Below are 18,989 nucleotides of genomic sequence, written 5' to 3' on the forward strand. Positions count from 1 at the left end.
CATCCGTCTGCTAGCAGTAGTTACAGCACATTGCACCGTGCTACTTTGTTAATCCTGATCATTCTTAAATTGTAGCAGAGCCTGGGCCAGGAACCAAAACCTCAAGGGGCTGAGTGGCGCCTATGGAGATATTTTACGGAAGGGAATCAAATTCTAACAAGCTTTTTGAATGGTATTTTTATTCATGCATTTCAACAGTGGCCAGTCGACTTGAAACGTTAGGATTTGAAACGGTTACAGACACTTTTCTAGTTTACTACTGCTGGCCGAGATTGTCTTACAGATCCCCGCCAGTCCAGCAACATTATCAGTTGAGACAAATATGAAGCCGTTATCTCCCATTTCACATTGTCTGCTCTGCTATCGGACAAGGTCTGATTTTGGAGATTGACATGTTTCAGCAGTAAAGCACAGAGTTCAGTACCTTGGACAAGGACCCCAAAGTCCCACAGAAAGACTAATTTTCTCTATTGTCCCAGATCACATCGAGCAGCATGTGGCCAGCCAGGCCAGGGAGCATACTTTTATGTAACTTTTATCTATTCAACCTCCTCTTGATTTAAACGTCACTCTCAGACAATGATTCATCTTAACCTTTGTTGGATTGAAAAAACGGACTTTATCAGTTTCAATTCATTGTGTGTGTACACATAGGACGTGTTGAGTGATTTGATGGAAGCCATTTGGTGCCAGCCATTTTTTTTACATTTAGCCAGTTTTCCCCTTGTTGCTGAGGGTATAAAATTGGAGAAGAAAAACCCGATTTACAAGGAAGTTTAATGGGATATAAAACAATGATAGGACAGATAATAGTTTATGTTTAGTTTTTAGTAAATTAAGGATCTATTTTTTAAGGAGCATTTTAAAGATAAAGATTCAGATCAGATGCTTGATGGTCAAGTGAACTATTAATAGTCTGTGGATGTCAGACAGTGGTAATTGAACCGGCACTGTTAACACCAGTAAAAACAACATAGACATTCACATTACAACTGCCCATATTGAGCAGACATATGTGTACAACACAAGAGGACTATTCAAAAGCTTTTTCGTCCAACCAGTTCTGAAATATGTTTCAAGAATTGCATTGTGATGACGCACAGACACAGATCTTTTTGCACATGGATCTATACAGCATTTAGATTGTAAGTTGCTTTGGATAAAAGCCTTTGCTCAATGCCCTAAATGTAAATGCAAATTTGGCTTCCTGAACAGAAGAATTTTGTGTCTTGTCTTCCAAAAAATCTAAAAGTTCCATATGCTCTGATGGGATGGAGGTGTGTTTTGAGCTTTAAAGGGACTGTGTGACCTTTGTCATTTTTTCACTTTTAGTCTAAGTTGAGGGATATTTTATGACCTATGTTGTTTTGCCTACTTTTGGTGTGGTTTTCCAGTTGCAGCAGGAACCTTTAGCGCCTAAATCGCCCCTAGTGGGAGAGGTGTGCTTCGATGCAGGCCTGAGGCGTCGCTCTGTCCTTCCCATTTGTAGTTTAAAGCACTCCAGTAGTTGGCTGTGGAAGTGGTCCTGTTAAGAAGAACCCGCCATGTAGGCATTTCTACCCATTTGTTCAAAACATGAAGGACTCAGACTCAAAAAATACCAAAAACGTCCTAATGATCTCAGGTGACAGATGTGTATTCAGCATTAAGTTGACTGAGTGACCTCTCTCCCTTTTTCCCTAGTGGTCTACGTCAAGTGACGTTTTATGATCTGATGAAAGGTTAATGCAATAATAATGAACTTCATGAACCTAATTAACAAGCCAATGTGCCTGGTAATCATTTACTAATGGTGTTCATAAGACATTTATAGATTATTTAATAGGGTTTAGGTTAACCCTAAATCGCACAAAGTGGCGAAGGGTTATTACTTCCATTTCGCAGTTCGCTCGTGTCCTTCCACTTGGTAAGTAAGTGTACTTTCAGCGGTCGGCTGGGGAAGGTGACCTTTAAAGGAGAACGTGTCATTCCTAACCTTTTGTTCAAACCTAATGCCCCTGACCTGGCTCTATAACATTTAAGTAGTAGTTCAGACTCAAGTTCTGATATTTGTTCAACTCACGGACTATAATTAACGTGCTTGCAACCTCCAAAGTAATGGGCAGGGGAAGTTAATGGCCCCCTGACCTGTATTTAAGCCAACACAAGTGGTCTATAAATATATATATATTTAGATATGTCGATTTACACATAGCCTGCATATAATTATGACTCCTATTGTAATAATTAAATTAGCCTAGACTATAACAGGTGGCTTGATAACACATTAAATTGGTTGAATTATAATTAATTCAATGATTAAATTAACTCATATTATTGCCGTTTATGTGGGATATCAATACAGCAATCATTTTGATTTCATCCAATTAATCTTCATTATGCATCTTTTAATACTGTATAGCTAAGGATGGAGGCTTATAATAATTGAAGGACTCATCAGAATTCACTCGGTTTCTGTAAATACAGGAACACGATAGCTAACTGGTGACTGATACAACCAAGCAAGACAGGATTTAAGGAATTGAAAATAAGGCATTTTTAGTAAATTTTTCTTGTTCCTCTCCTCTCTAGTCTCAACAGTTTAATGATTAATCCAAGGCCGACCACTTTGACTCGAGGCATACGTCTGACCCAAAGCAGAATAAAGCGTTCCACTTTCTAAAATGATTATACTTCCTGAAGAGTTTTGCTTTTATTAAAACTGCGTCACTTTAACTAACGATATTGGTACCAGTCAAAATATGCATCACACTGCCCACTAGTGCTGTGAATGAACACCACAGCTTAACTCATCTATGTTTAACCACAAACCAGAATACAATATAATAAGAGATTGAAACACAAATGTGTGCAGAAAAAGAAGGAATTGTGAATTTATTCATAAGTGATCACGTAAAAACATTTTGCGTGTTTGTGTATAAACATACATAAAAAAAAAAAAATGTACTTGCACAGAGTGACCCATGTAAAAAGAAAAAAAAAAAAGAAATAAAAAAGAATCACATGTTAATAACAGTCCGTAGGACTACCACACAACGCTAAACGAGGCCAGGGCCCTAACGAGGTGGGAAGCCCCGGTGTGGCCCCCCCCGGCCCCTGAACCCCCCTCCTCCTCCCCTGTCTCCCCGGAAGTTGGGTCTGTTCCTCTCCCGGCCCCGGTCCCCGCCGCGCCCTGCGTTAGGCCCCCCGCGGCCCCCCCTCGGGGCCCCTCCGCCTCGGTCCGACTTGAGCTTGGCCTGCGGAGACTTGGGCCGCAGCCGCTCGATGTCCTCCGTGCAGCCTGAGAGGTGCATGTTGGGCACGGTGAAGTGAGACGCGTACGCCTCGGCGTTGAAGTTACTGTTGGTCAGTGTGGGCCCTACAGTCAGCCAGCCTGGGGGGGAGACAAAGATAGAGAAGAGATAGAGATGGGAGGGAGACGAAGAGAGGGATGGAGATGGAAGGGAGTAGGATTAGATTAGAGCGCCTAGCGAAGGAGTGATCGTGATTAGCCACACAACATAATCACAGGGTAACCGTGACTCCATGTGCCATTATCAGGAATACAACAAATTACGTCAAGTCCCCCCCCAGGCCCCACAAACTCACTGGAGAACACTGTATCTTTACGTCACCTCCACACAATCAGCCCTAGTCGTCAACATGTTTTTTTTGGTTTCAATGTTTACTGCTGCAATTTCGCTGTCAAGGTTTTGACGGACTTGCCATAGGCGACAATAGCGGGCACAAAGGGAGTGGCTAGTATTCTACCCTGGTGAATTTAACCCAGGAACACCTTGTTGCAGTGCTTAAAAGGACATATGCAAACCAAGAGTGTTTTTCCCCTCTGCCAACGCCGTCACCTATTGACTGTAGAAGACACACGGGGCATTCCTCAGTGCTATTTAAATAGCTCGCAGACAAGCCGGCTAGCGGGTCCAGGGAGCGGCTCCATGTAAACTCTGTCCTTTTCAACCTTAAACGACCTATGGCATGCGCATCCAAATTCCTGCCTCACCCGTACACACCCTGTTGTAGCCTCTAGACCAGGGTTTCCGCACGAAAAAAATTGGTGCCGGTCAGGTGACCTGGAAGGTTTCATTTTAACGTTTTTCTTTTCTTTTTTACTTCTTTTGATATTTGGCAGCTGAGAAGCGTGCCGCTGCTGACTCTTCCTTCCCCAAGGCGGCTTCGCTGAGCAGTCTTTTTTAGAGATTAGATCGGGCCCAGAAAAACAAGCCTGCACCGGCCCGAGCCCGTGCACGAGCCCGGCCCGACACATTAACTGTAGTTATGAGCCCGAGCCCGATCTCAACCCGACATTTATTTTAATACATGTGTAACTCTGTACACATGTTACTTAGGCCTACTCTGCTAAATATATATGTAGGGGCTTATTTTCGATAATGACCGGCGACGTTCTATACATTATCCAGCTTATTACACGGCTACTTGCCATTTTTTTTTTTTAAAAGACACATGGTGTGTCTTTTTACAATTTACTCGTTACCAGCATTCGTAGAGTTGATCAGCAGTGAAATAGTCCTCCAAAGACGTTGACGTCGCTTAGCAGCCAAAGACGCTGGGGTTGACAAGTTACCGGACTACTACCCATGCAAGTGAACGGAGCGTTCCACGGCATTGAGAAGACCCGTGTAATAAAGACCTATAATATTTCTGTTTATGGCATCTATAATATTTCTGTTCATGACATCTCCTCCGAGGTCCTGACTCACTGAGGTCATAAAAGATCGCAGGGCACTTATCGCAAAGATTAGGGGTTTCCCCGGTGTTCTGGCCCAATCAGGCTCATTCAATCTGGCCCCCTAAGCATCCTCCTGTATAATTGTCTGACCACACACACCACCTCAAGCTGGTGTGTGGTGAGCGTTATGGCGCAGATTGGCTGCCGTGCATCACCCAATTGGGTGCTACACACACATGCGTGGTGGTTTGTGAGGTACCCCCTTCATTGTAAAGCGTCTTTGAGTGTCTAGAAAAAAGCGCTATATAAATTCAATCCATTATTATTATTATTTCTCCTCAGATTAGGCCAATGATTTTATATAAAAAAAAAAAAAAAAAACACGCCTGATCAAAGGCCCGGCCCCACCCAAGGATAGTGGTGGGAAATATCGGCGGGCCGGGTCGGGTCAATCAAAACCCTCATTGTTTAACATGAATTGGCTAAACAAATGACCACTGTAGCATATTAAAAGAAGAGAATTATTGGCCATTCTGACCGGAGACATTTCGAATTTTCGGTCCTCCTCATTTTCTTTCCGGTTCAATGACCGGTAATTACCGGACAACGGAAACTCTGCTCCGCACTAAAGCTGTGCGGACAGCAGCCGACCAATCTCACATGGGGTCCTCTGTAGTGCTCTCACCAGGCCTGATGGTTGAGTCCCTGCCGAACAGGTGGAGCCTCCGTCGGCCCAGGCAGAAGTGCTCGATGATGTGGAAGATCTCCACGGGCTTCTCCACATTGCCCATCTCCGGCTCCTCCGTGATGATCAGGTCGATGTCCACGTTGGCGTGGATGAAGTCCCCGTCGGTACTGCGTCGGACCGTGCCTTTGATCCCCATCAGACAGTGTTCCTGGAGATGGGACGAATGTTCTTACAAGCGAGGCCAACTGCTGCTCTGTTCCTTTCGGGCGGCCAAAAGCAAATGACTGATTGAATCAGTTGTGGAGTAAAATATTAAGTAACAATCAATGTACTAACTAATACCGATTGCCCTGCAGTATGAGCATCATCACGTGTTCATCACATCGAAAGGCTTAACTCCATTCAGTCAATCATTGTAATGGCGGTGTAACAGTGTTGAGGTACGGCGATGGCGCTGCCTGGTACCTTGGTCCTTTGGAACACAGCCTTGGGGTCAAGGGTCTTGGTCTTGCCAGGGTTGTTCTTGTTGGTCTTGATCCAGCAAATATCCTCACATCGTCTGAAGCCCCACTTCCTCAAACACTGCGGGGCGACAAAGACGTACACATCCCGAGATAAGAAACACCACAGATACATGACGAGCCCAGGGGCAAGGGGTGTAGCCAAGAAAATGCACTACATAGCAGAGGCATTACAAAGGGAGCCGATGCTAACCCGGGCCTCATCCATTGGCCTGAACACCGCAGTGGGGGACGACACAGGCTCCATCACAGCCCGTCAGCGGGTTGTCATGGTATCAGGCGGTCACAGGGCGGTGGACGGTGTTGAGTGTTTCTCACTACTAAGAAGTATTGGGAGATCATGTGGGTTCATCATGAGGCCTCACTTAAAAGCCTAATTTCTGATAGAGAAACCTGCCCATCAGAATGTGTTAAACGTAGGGCTGGATGCCTTCAGCACATTCCGCCACTCGGGAGATAACGCATGTCATTAACGGAGCTATTGTTTTCAACAAGACATTCCATCCATGCAGAAGCATTAGTCACATGGCATTTGAGTGAAAGTATGTGTTATTTTGATCAATCATAATAATAAGCGTTAAATACTCATTACAATGCATTACTTGTAAATCTGTATGATGTATGCTCATCTTAATACTTCTGGTGTACTTCTGTGTGTTGTATGCTCATCATACATCCTGGAGACCTTCTTTGTGATTTACGCTCATCATAAACCCTGCTGTACTTCTGTGTGTGGTATGCTCATCATAAACCCTGCTGTACTTCTGTGTGTTGTATGCTCATCATAAATCCTGGAGACCTTCTTTGTATTTATGCTCATCATAAACCCTGCTGTACTTCTGTGTGTGGTATGCTCATCATATACCATGGTGTACTTCTGTGTGTTGTATGCTCATCATACATCCTGGAGTACTTCTGTGGGTTGAATGCTCATCATAAATCAGAGCTAGCGTACCATCCTGCCGAGATCCAAGCCTTCTCCAGAACCACACCAGAGGAAGACGAAGGAGCGCAGGGCAGATATCTCCTCAATCTCCAGCTTCATTATCTTCACATGCAAGGCAGACAGCGGGAGAGAGAGGAAAAGGAGGAGGAGAGATGGGAGGTGCGATCAACTATAAAGCGCATCGCTACTAAACCTCTTTTCTGGGGCAAATCTACATTTTCATAACGTCAGATATTGTCTGCATCAACTTTACTTTGTCTTTGCATTCACAAACCAGACTACAAGCATTAACACTGTATGTTGCGCTAGTAACTGTGTGATGCCCTGAACAACTTGGAACCCACTCAGAAGTAGACAGAGCTGACTGGCGGAAGAACAACCCAGACGTACGTCATCCCAGTTCCAAAAGCGCTCTGTGTGGCTGATGCCCGACTCCCTGTAGTACTCCTCCAAGGGTGGCTCCAGCAGGATCACGTCAAACTTACACTTCAGGTCTCGCAGGTCGAAGTGCTCCGGGTCCGCCTGTAGGTACCTGAACAGACACAGAGGCTCCCGGGCTTAAGTGCCTTTATATCACTACTGAAATAAGACCTTTATTTAGCGAATACAGGAGAAAATGCTATGTTTTTGCCAGTCTCCCCAAAACGTCTCGGACGCATGTTATGGTCTTTTTGTGAAGCCGAAGTGCCCGTTAGCAGGCCTAAGGGTGAGGTGTGAGATGTGTTTGTGGAGTTGTGGCGCTGGTATGGAAAGCCAAACACAATATGTGAATTTATACACATTAACTACACAACGTCTATAAGCGGATTGTAAATACGTACATGGGGGGAGTGTTGGTAGTGGAGATGAGTTCATCCTTCAGTCTGATAAGCTCTCGCAGTTTGGGATACTCCTCAAATCGGTCAGCCAGACCTGAATATCGCAGAGAGATTAAAAGACAAACCCACACACACACACACACGTGGAAGTAGACATACAAAACACGACCATGCAGGAACATAGACATACCAACATCTCTGATGAAGTTCTGTGGCCGATGGCCGGTATCCACAAAGTGCTGGCAATAGTCATTGTGTGGGTTAAGACTCTGTGTACCCTAAAATGAAACAAATGACAACATGGATTCATTTTGTTTTCACAGGAAATTCGGACACTTCAGGTCAGGTACAAATGATCAGGAGGACTAACTCATCTTATCCCACAATGACTAGACTGTGTGTGTGTGTGTGTGTGTGTGTGTGTGTGTGTGTGTGTGTGTGTGTGTGTGTGTGTGTGTGTGTGTGTGTGTGTGCGTGTGTCAAACCCAGTACATATAGGCAGGGCGCTGCCTACATTATGTCCCTGCTGCTCAACTCTGTCGGTTCATTTATTATCGTGATGTATGGTTTCACCATGACTATGGAGTCAATGGGCAGTTCACAGATGACGGGTTAGAGCATGAGCACAGAGAGAGAATCAGCTTCCTCACCTTCAGGAAAGTACTTGAGTCCTTGTAGACCTCCTCGTATGGGTTGTTTTCTTCTGGCGGCTGCAACTCCACCTCTTCCTAGAGTAATGCAGTTGACAACACTTCAGATACGTGCTATACAGCTGAGCATAATATATCTGAAGTACAAACTGAAGGTAGCTCAATGAAGAGTAAGACACAAACCAATCCCAAATGAGAGATGTAGATGCATTTTAGACGATAAACTGGGCAATTTAATAAACACAGAATTATTTAGCCCTCATTATATGCACACAGCACAAATAGTATTTTAAATAACACATCGGGGGCAAGATAGGGGGGGGGGGGGGGGGTATCTTTGGACGTGGATGATTCAAGTCACCTTGATGACTATGTCGATGTCTTCTTCTGTGTCATCTCCCTCCCCTGTGGCTTTGCGTTTGGAAGGCGGGACCGATGTGTCCAGGGATGCCCTACAAACCAGGAATCAACATCTAAGGACGCAATAATGGACAAATAACAGCCAGGTGATTCGATGATTGAAAGGCAAGGCATCTCACCGTGAAATCTCTCGGGTCTCCTCGATCTCCTTCAGTTCATCTTTACTGTTCAGCACAGCGCCAATACTATCAGCGCTTTCAGCTCCCAGCTGTACGGAGATGTTATTTTTAGTATGTTATTGATGTGTAATACACCTACTCGTTATCCGGTAGCATACAGTAAATAGTGTACCTCTGGCGACAAAATAATCGGCGGCTGTCTCAATGTTATGCGAGTAGCACGATGAGGAGGGCGGGAGTGTTTGTTATCAACGTTACCTGTTGAGCCAAAAGCTGTCGCCTAAGCTTCTGCTTTTTGCGTATCTCTTGCAATCGACTGTTCATTTCTTAAGCACTGCAGCTTTGCATCAGCCGCTTTTTTGTTTAGAATGATGGGACAAATAATGTGGTTCAAAAATGCTAATCACAGTAACAGGACTGTGGCTATAAACCGGAGCTAATGTGGACACAATGATGACAAACTGTTATCCGGCGCGTCTATGTTGCGTCATGACGCTCCTCCAATGGTAAAACGCTAACATGTCTTTGTTCCAGACCACCACCGGGGCGCTGTTTCCTACTGATACAGGAGGCATGTGCTGGGAGGAAATCTCTAACCAGGTATGCGCTCCTGATGCAATGGGATTGTAATATATTGTAGGACTTTATAGGCCTAGTGGTAGAATAGGCATACTAGTGATAATTGTATACCTACTAGTGCTGTACAATTGTTTCATACATTCGTCCTCATCCACAAATTGTGGAAACAAAGTGTGGTGACAGAAATACAACCTAATATATACGTATATATCTTTGTATTTTTATATGATTGTATCTATCCATTCATCTATATATATCTTTATATCCATCTATACATTTATCCATCTAGGCTTTGTCTGTCTAGCCTGTTTTTAATTGTTTCAGGATTGTTATCGGCCTTTAATGATTTGACTGAATATGCTACATATCTCATGAATTCAACGCGGAACCCATAGACTTACAAAATCGATGGGAAAGGCTCTGAAAAAGTCAACCATCCATTCGTTCATCAGTTCAGTGAGCTACAAATTGGATTCTGATTAGAGACCGACTCGCATCCAACCTCCAGGTCCGAAGGGAAGCGCTCCCCCTTCCTACTTTCCCCGGGCCCTCCTGCAGTACAGGGGGGCCCATTGATCCGCGTCTGCGTGTCTCCGGCGCTCAGCCTGCAGCGCTCGATCCATCCCACACACCACAGCACGAGCATCAGGACTGGGGAAGCCCTTCTTTGGAGCGGGGAGCGTTTTCCAACCAATATGTATCCTAGATATATAATTAAAGAACACTCATGAACATGTCATCGAGAAGTGGAAACATGGAGTTGACGTTCGTAACTATCGCGTTTGCACTTTTGGCCATGAACGGTCGCGTATTTAGCAACGTCCATTCGTTTATCCCGCCGTTCACCGACTGCGTCCAAAGCCGCGGTGGGAAAGAGGGATCCTACCAAGGGGCGATAGATGTCACCGAGTCCGGTTCTCGGTGCATGAACTGGAGCCAAGTGGCGGGATTTAAGGATCGGTACCAGGGTAAAGGGGTCGGGGATCACAACCACTGCCGGAACCCCGACGGTCGGATCCGACCCTGGTGCTTTTTCAACAACACCAGGGGCAGAGTGGACTGGGGCTATTGCGACTGTAAACAAGGTAAGCGTGCAACCCTCAGTGCGTGTTATTTTTGTTCCTCTGATGCAGATAGTAATGATGGTGACTATCAAGCCGATCTTGCCAGGCCAAATAGTTTGAAGACGTGAAACCTCACGACCACCTCTTATGCGTCAGTCGTGGTTCAGGTTTGCGCGAGGGCATGACAAGCCCAAACAGGCGCATTTTTAGCCGGGCTGTTGAGCACAAGATATTTGCCTCGGGCTCCTACACCTTGGTTACCAATGAGTCAACACATGACAATAGGCATCGGATAATGTCAAACATTAGGGAAGTTGTCTATAACAAAAGAGAATAATAACTTGGTTGTGAATCATACAATCTCGACCTCTCTGTGGAGACGCCCAAAACAAAAATAAACTGAACAGGGACTTTTGACAAAAGAGAACGATTGACAGGCAGTTATTTGTCCAGTGATTAATCAATAGGCTAGTGATTGATTAAATATAGGTCGATCTATATAGATTGATCAATACTGTTAAATCAATATGGATTCATCAGGTTCATCAATCTGGATTATATCAGGCACCCTGAGCCCGCATCCTCATCTGATCTTCTTCCAGAAAATATGTAGTTGTACTTTGTATTTCTCAAAAGGTCTATTGGAGATGTTTTAGCCCTTTCTGAGTGCCATTATCGCTGCTTTGTGAAGTAACGAGACATGGATAGGAAAGTTTGTCTATTACATCAGAAAATCCACAAAGAAGATAAATTATAAAATAATACTTCATGAATCCCATATTGGAAATGGGGAATACAGAGGCTCACAGACACATTTACCAGCCTCAATGTGGTTCATGAAGACCTGGTCATCCTCCCCTATTTCTCTCCCCAGGATCAGTGCGTCTGCTGGGGGGACGCTCCAAGTTGGACGGCCGGGTGGAGGTCTACCTGCGGGGGATCTGGGGGTCCATTTGCAGCCAGGACTGGGCTGATGAAGACGCTGCCGTGGTCTGCCGACAGCTGGGCAAGGGGTGAGGAAGAGTGGCGCATGTAAACATACACATGGACACGCACACAGACAGACCCCTCAGATATAGATACTGGACAACAGACACGTTCACTCTCTCTCACACGCACATACACACATTACACACTTGGGCGTTTTCTCTTGCTTTCATGCTAATTCAAACTCGTCTAAAAACACACAAGATGCACATATTGTCAACAGCAGCACATATAATTAACCACACGTGAAACAAACACAGAAACAAGTCCTTACGAGTCCCTTAATGGCGTGTTGGAGAGAATCTGAAAATACATTATGGACATAATGTTACGTTTACACAGTACAGTAAACTAATCAAATACATGATGATACACATGATGATTCACTTGTGGGGCACGCCTCCAGTGATGATAATTAAATTATGCGTCATGTTTTGAAAACTATTTCTGTCTCTTGTCTCCTTACTTTTTATTATCGCATGCGCACTAGGTTTTCCCCTTTTCGTTTACGTTCCTCCTCTTGTCCTTCTCTCACCTCACAAGCTCTCATTGTATTTTACTTTAGGGTGACCCCTGCATTCCATCCTATGTGTCTCCATGAGCTCTTTAAAGCCGCTCCATGCGGCCCATATATTTACCTTCCACACACACACACACCCGCTCACTCACCCGCTCTCAAACTCACTCTCACACACACGGCTTGGTGGAAGTCTAACTGAAGGGAGGTGTGTGTGTGTGTGTGTGTGTGTGTGTGTGTGTGTGTGTGTGTGTGTGTGTGTGTGTGTGTGTGTGTGTGTGTGTGTGTGTGTGTGTGTGTGTGTGTGTGTGTGTGTGTGTGTGTGGGTGGGGGGGGGGGGGTCTAGCGGTCCATTTACATCCAGGACTGGGCTTATGAAGATGCTGCCGTAGATCTGCATGTAAACACACACATTGGCACTCACACAGACAGACACCTCAGACATAGTCACTGGACCACGGACACACACGTTCACTCAATCTCACACACACACACACACACACACATACACACTTGGGTGTTTTCTCTTGCTGTCATGCTAATTCAAACCCGTTTAAAAACACACAAGATTCACATATTGTCAACAGCAGCACATATAATTAACCACACGTGAAACAAACAAGTCCTTACGAGTCCCTTAATGGCGTGTTGGAGAGAATCTGAAAATACATTATGTACACAATGTTACGTTTGCACAGTACAGTAAACTAATCAAATACATGATGATATACATGATGTTTCACGTGTGGGGCACGCCTCCAGTGATGAAAATTAAATTATGCGTCATGTTTTGAAAACGAGGCCCATTTGCATCCAGGACTGGGCTTATGAAGATGCTGCCGTAGATCTGCATGTAAGCACACACATTGGCACTCACACAGACAGACACCTCAGACATAGTCACTGGACCATGGACACACAAGTTCACTCAATCTCACACACACACACGCAGGCGCACACACTCTCATTCACTCACTCACTCACTCACTCACTCACTCACTCACTCACTCACTCACTCACTCACTCACTCACTCACTCACTCACTCACTCACTCACTCACTCACTCACTCACATACACACCTTCACACACAGGCATACTCACTCACTTACACACAAGCAGACATATACACACACACACACACACACACACACACACACACACACACACACACACACACACACACACACACACACACACACACACACACACAAACACTCACTAACTCATTCACCCACACTCACCCACTCACTCACTCACTCACTCACACATACACACAACACACACACTTGCACAAACACAAGCTCAATAACAAATTAACTTAGACATTCTTGGGCGTTTTCTCTTGCTCTCATGCTAATTCACACTTGTTGCACATATTGTCAACAGCAGCACATATAACCAACCACACGTGAAACACACAGAAACAAGTCCTTACAAGTCCTTTAAGGGTATGTTGGAGATAATCTGAAAATGCATTATGGACACAATGTTAAATTTATACAGTGAAGTAAACTAGTCAAATACATGATGATACACATGATGATTCACTTGTGGGGCACGCCTCCAGTGATGATAATTAAATGATGCGTCATGTTTTGTCAACTATTTCTGTCTCTTGTCTCATTTGTCTTTATTATCATATGCATGCACCGGTCTTTCCCCTTCTCCTTTACGGTCCTCCTCGGGTTCTTGTCCTTCTCTCCCCTCACAAGCAGTCATTGTATTTTACATTAGGGTGACCCCTGCATTCCAACCTCGTTGTCTCCATGAGCTCTCTAAAGCCGTTCAGTGCAGTCCAGATATTTACCTTCCACACACACACACACACACGCACAAACAACCGCTCTCAAACTCGCTCTCACACGCGCACACACTCACTAACCCGCTCTCAAACTCACACATGCACACATTCACTCGACCGCTCTAAATCTCACTCTCGCAGACGCACACACTCACTCAACCCCTCTGAAACCCACCCTCACACCCACAAACACATGCAAACACACACACACACACACACACACACACGTACACACACACATGCACGTGTACAAACACACAGACCCACAGAGACACACAGACATACAAACTTACATGCACACAATCACATGCAAAAACACACACATACACACATAGATAAACACAATCACATGCGTGTGTACACACACACACACACACACACACACACACACACACACACACACACACACACACACACACACACACACACACACACACACACACACACACACACACACACACACACACACGTTGGTGGCATGCGTTGAGGTCATTCTTACCGTGAAGCAGAGGTGCCTTCTCCCTAGGCTGGGGTGTGGGAGGAGGAAAGCGTGGTGATGAGGTGGTCTCTGCACTGACGATATGTTAGGGGAATAGGTTAGGGGGATAGGTTCGAGGATATGTGACACAGATTACAACACTGGTACGTACATGTTCTGGGGCCCTCATAGTCACGTAACCCTTCAGTAAAAGTGAACACCAGAATGGCGACATACTCCCGCAAAATGGAATGATAGCAATCTGCTTTTACGATGGCTATAATGAAACCCTTAATTGGTTATAACTACTAGTAACTACTATTATCCGTTCAATCACTGGAGCTGAAAGTGTCTGGAATGACAGCCGAAGCACTATAAAACAAATGTTAGATCATCGTTAAACATGGATCATTGAGCTATGTTGCCTTTGTGATATGTGTCACACATGCATGTATGGCCTGTATTTAATTCACTCTACTAACGTGCATAACAACCTGGACCTGTTGAAAACTACGGGTCAACCCCAGCTGTTATGTTCTGTATCATTTCCTTAGTTCTTCCACTCTGGTGCCCCTCCTAGAATAGACCGAGGGGGCCCTCAACCCCCTAAAGACCAACATCCTGGAGATCAAACCTGCTGGTAATTTCAGGTGGGTGTTCCCAGGTTCACAGGTCAGGCGCGGACCACAGCCCTCTCTCTTTTGGGCGTGGCCAGACTCCACTGGGGGGCAGTCCACTGCCAGGGGGCGGAGCCAGACCTGCTGCAGTGCCCCAGGACCCCCTGGAACGGAGGGGAGTGTCCCATGGCCGCGGCCGTCACCTGCAGCCAACAACAAGGTCCGCTGTCTGTCTGTCTGTCTGTCTGTCTTCCGTCGGTCAAATCGACCTGTATGTCCCTACCGGTCCATGAATCTGTTGACCTGTCTGTCTGTCAGCCTTACTCTGCGTCTTTCCTCTAGCTCTGTGGCTACCTGTCTTACCCCATTTGTCATTCTGTCAGCACCAGTCTGTCGGTTTGTCCTCATCGTTCTCTCTCTGTCAATATCTTTCATTTCCCTTCACTGCATTGCACTTTTTGTACACCTGTTACACTTACCCCATGGCTAATACATGCTTTTGTGTGTGTGTGTGTGTGTGTGTGTGTGTGTGTGTGTGTGTGTGTGTGTGTGTGTGTGTGTGTGTGTATGTGTGTGTGTACGTGTGTGTGTGTGTGTGTGTGTGCGTGCGTGCGTGTGTGTGTACGTGTGTGTGTGTGTGTGTACAGTGGTGGTCCCGGTGCGACTGGTGGGGGGTGTCTCTGGGTCGGAGGGCAGGGTGGAGGTCTTCCACGGGGGCCAGTGGGGGTCCGTGTGTGACGACCAGTGGGACGACAGAGACGCAGAGGTGGTCTGCCGACAGCTTGGGCTGAGGTTCATACCAACACGCACACGCACACACACACACACACACACACACACACACACACACACACACACACACACACACACACACACACACAAATACCTTTTGTAGTTGTGTTCATTCCTGTGCAGGGTGCCACTTTGACCATCTTTCATGAACACAAACAAAAGGACTAGAGGAATTTATATAAAATGGGAAGTCTCGCTTTCATTATTCGCTCTATTTCTCTCTCTCTTTCTTCTCTCTCTCAATTTCTCTCTCTTTCGCTCCCTCTTTTGCTCTTTCCCCTTTGTGTCTTGTTTATCTGTGTCTCTCTAACTATCTACCAAAGTATGTTAAGTATTCTTTCCATTTGGAGGCACAGGCAGAGAAGGCACAGTAGGCATGACATCTGGGCTCAGACCCTGAATCAGCCTCATTGTTCCAGGGACGTTGTAGTGCCTCAGTTATTCATACAACACTGACCCAGGCTCCTGACACACTATTGTGTGTGTGTGTGTGTGTGTGTGTGTGTGTGTGTGTGTGTGTGTGTGTGTGTGTGTGTGTGTGTGTGTGTGTGTGTGTGTGTGTGTGTGTGTGTGTGTGTGTGCGCGTGTAAGTGCCTTATTGAGGTATTTATTTTTTATTAGTGTGTATTTATTTGTGTGTTTTGGTTTGCTTCCATAATACAAATTGGATGTGACTCCCTCACCTGCAATGTCTCGAGGCATCAGGCATGAGGAGTGCATTGAACCTCCACAGGCGAACAACACTTTCCACTGGAAATGACAAACACAATTTAAATGTGTTTAATCAAACAAAACAGGCCTTGTAGTTGGTGAATTATCGTGGATGTATTTTCCAATTCAAAATCAACAAAATTTTCATATTTTCAAAAATAATGCCAAAATTGAGATCTGGTTGTATGCAGAGGTATATTGGTGTTTTACAAAAAAGATATAATTGATACCGTTTTAAATTCAGATTCAAATCAACTTTATTTGATGATTGATGTTGGATTAAAATGATTGCATGCCTATACAACATACAAGATGCTATCGACTCACACAGCTATGCCTGCTATTATTCATTCTCGCAATTATATATTATTACTTTTATCACTTCAAGTCGTTGAAGACAGCCTCCTGTGATCCTTGTCTGCCCCCTGGTGGCTGGTGAGCCTCACAGTTGGGGAGCCGCCGCGGCTTCGCCTAACATCGCCTTCTTGTCTCACCTGTTCTCTGAGCAGTGGCATCCCCAGGGCCTGGGGCCAGGCACGTTTCGGCGAGGGTTCGGGTCGCATGTGGCTGGATGAAGTGCGCTGTACTGGGAATGAGCTGTCTCTGGAGCAGTGCCCCAAAGCATCCTGGGGCGACCATGACTGTCTGCATTCAGAAGACGCCGGCGTTTCCTGTCACACGCTCCCAGGTGATGACTCTGCCATACACTAACCCCTGTGACGCCTGTGACAAATATTACACAAGTTTATTACACTGATAACACCACTCACACAGTGACGCATACAAGCCAGCTGTTAGACGTAATCTACAAGTTACGGGTAACACAACGCCTACAAGCTAGCTGTAAAACAAAGCCTATAAACTAGATGTAACACATAACATACAAAGAATCGATAACACGTAGACCACAATGTAGCGGTTACATGCGGCCAATAAACCACCAGTAACACAAAAACGCTAGTAACACGTACATGCTAGCAGTAATAAATGCAGTCATGTTTAGGGTTAGGGTTAGGGTTAGGCTAACCCTAACCCTAACCCTATGTGTTCAGAACCTGGTGACCCGGTTGCTTATTTTGTACGTTACATCTATTCTACCTCTGTGTATTCCCTTCAGATGGTACAGTTAGGCTAGCTGGGGGAACAGAGAGCCACGAGGGGCGTTTGGAGATCTTCTACCGCGGCCAATGGGGAACAGTGTGCGATGATGGCTGGACAGACTCTAACACACTGGTGGTGTGTCGACAGCTAGGCTACAGGTAATGTTGCTGAAATCATGCAATGCGTCTCAACACATATGTTGCTCTAAGGTTGATCAGTGGAAACTTTTATCCAAAGAGACATTTATCATGTACGATTTTACATCTTCCATAAGGATTTTACAGTCAGACGCAACCAGCCATGGACATACAGGGAATTGAACCCCTGACCCTGGCATTTTCAATGTCTGAATTTCAAACCTCAAATGCCCCTGAAATGTATTTTTCAGTGCACTACCAGTTCAGCTGGCGATCTTAGTTATACATTTATGTACTCTTCAGGTCCGGTACGAGGGTGGTCTCTGAGGAGGAGGGGGAGGAGACCCCGGGAACCCGGTTCGGCTGGGGTTCAGGACCCATCCTGCTGGACGATGTGAGCTGCACGGGGAAGGAGCCCGGCCTGGAGCTGTGCCAGAGGAGGGAGTGGACCCTCCATGACTGTACCCACTACGAGGACGTCAGCGTGGCCTGCGGCCCGCAGCGGCCCGGACCGCAGAGCCCCGGGACGCAGCGCCCCGGACCGGACCCACACACAAGTAGGCCCACCACAGAATCTGTGGTAGAGAGCGAGAGACTGTGTGTGCCTGTGTTAGAATGAGAGAAATGGAATATATTTGTGTATGTGTGTGTGTTTGTGTACATGTGCAGACTTTGAGTCTTGAGATTTTGAGTTGCCTTTTGTGTATGTGGATTGAAGTGTGTGATTGATTTCAGTGTTTGTGTGTGTGTGTGATAACTGTCTATCTTTGAGTGTTTCTGTGTCCCTCTGTTCTCTTCACAATAGTTTTTTGTTAATGTTGTCCTTGAAAGAGAAGATGAGCCTCTTTGAAGGCTTTGAAGCCTCTCTCTGTGCTATTCACATGGTTTGCACGGAATGTGCATACCTGTGTGTGTGTGTGTGTGTGTGTGTGTGTGTGTGTGTGTGTGTGTGTTGTGGTAACCCGGTCCTTGTTGTTGCCGGGTTCCAGGTACAAACGACACGTTTGTGTGAGGGATAGGCCATTGCAGGCATTTATTTAACAATCAACTTAAACAATCAAAGTATTCGCGGTCTCTAGGGCCTCCGTGGGCCTTTAGCCTCTCGCGGACACGAGCGCTTCCTCCTTGCTCCCGTGCCGTGCTGTGCCGTTCTGCCGTCTGTCCTCGACCTCCCTTTAAGATGGCTCCTCTGCCACCGGCCAGGTGTCCACCAATCACCCTGATTGGGGAGGCGAATGGGATGCTCTCGGTCGCCGGCTGGTGGGTGGGGGTGGTATACCCCGTCCTTCACGGTACCTCGGGCCTGTCCAGGCCGAGGTTTACGTGGCGGGATGCCACAGTGTGTGTGTGGTTTGTAT

At 45.9% G+C, this 18,989-nt stretch overlaps 2 protein-coding genes across 2 annotated transcripts in view; one reads left to right on the forward strand and one right to left on the reverse strand.

Moving 5' to 3' along the window:
• Positions 1-2,676: 2,676 nt before the first annotated feature.
• mettl14 (methyltransferase 14, N6-adenosine-methyltransferase subunit) lies at positions 2,677-9,330 on the reverse strand. Its single transcript, XM_056585977.1, has 11 exons — positions 9,105-9,330; positions 8,847-8,935; positions 8,669-8,759; positions 8,308-8,385; positions 7,848-7,935; positions 7,661-7,751; positions 7,230-7,371; positions 6,849-6,941; positions 5,838-5,954; positions 5,370-5,580; positions 2,677-3,373 (listed from the first exon to the last, which is right to left on the reverse strand). Exons 1-11 carry the CDS (start codon positions 9,168-9,170, stop codon positions 3,057-3,059), a joined length of 1,383 nt encoding a protein of 460 aa, XP_056441952.1. The 5' UTR covers positions 9,171-9,330; the 3' UTR covers positions 2,677-3,056.
• prss12 (serine protease 12) overlaps positions 8,767-18,989 on the forward strand; it is a 28,722-nt gene continuing 18,499 nt past the window's right edge. Inside the window, exons 1-8 of the mRNA XM_056585976.1 lie at positions 8,767-8,813; positions 9,381-10,510; positions 11,364-11,502; positions 14,938-15,110; positions 15,538-15,682; positions 16,903-17,081; positions 17,511-17,652; positions 17,935-18,188. Of these exons, the coding sequence (XP_056441951.1) occupies positions 10,153-10,510; positions 11,364-11,502; positions 14,938-15,110; positions 15,538-15,682; positions 16,903-17,081; positions 17,511-17,652; positions 17,935-18,188 (1,390 nt within the window). The 5' untranslated portion in view covers positions 8,767-8,813; positions 9,381-10,152. The remainder of the gene's footprint in view (positions 8,814-9,380; positions 10,511-11,363; positions 11,503-14,937; positions 15,111-15,537; positions 15,683-16,902; positions 17,082-17,510; positions 17,653-17,934; positions 18,189-18,989) is intronic.

The sequence above is a fragment of the Gadus chalcogrammus genome, chromosome 3 (genome assembly GCF_026213295.1).
Source record: "Gadus chalcogrammus isolate NIFS_2021 chromosome 3, NIFS_Gcha_1.0, whole genome shotgun sequence".
NCBI classification, from domain to species: Eukaryota; Metazoa; Chordata; class Actinopteri; order Gadiformes; family Gadidae; genus Gadus; species Gadus chalcogrammus.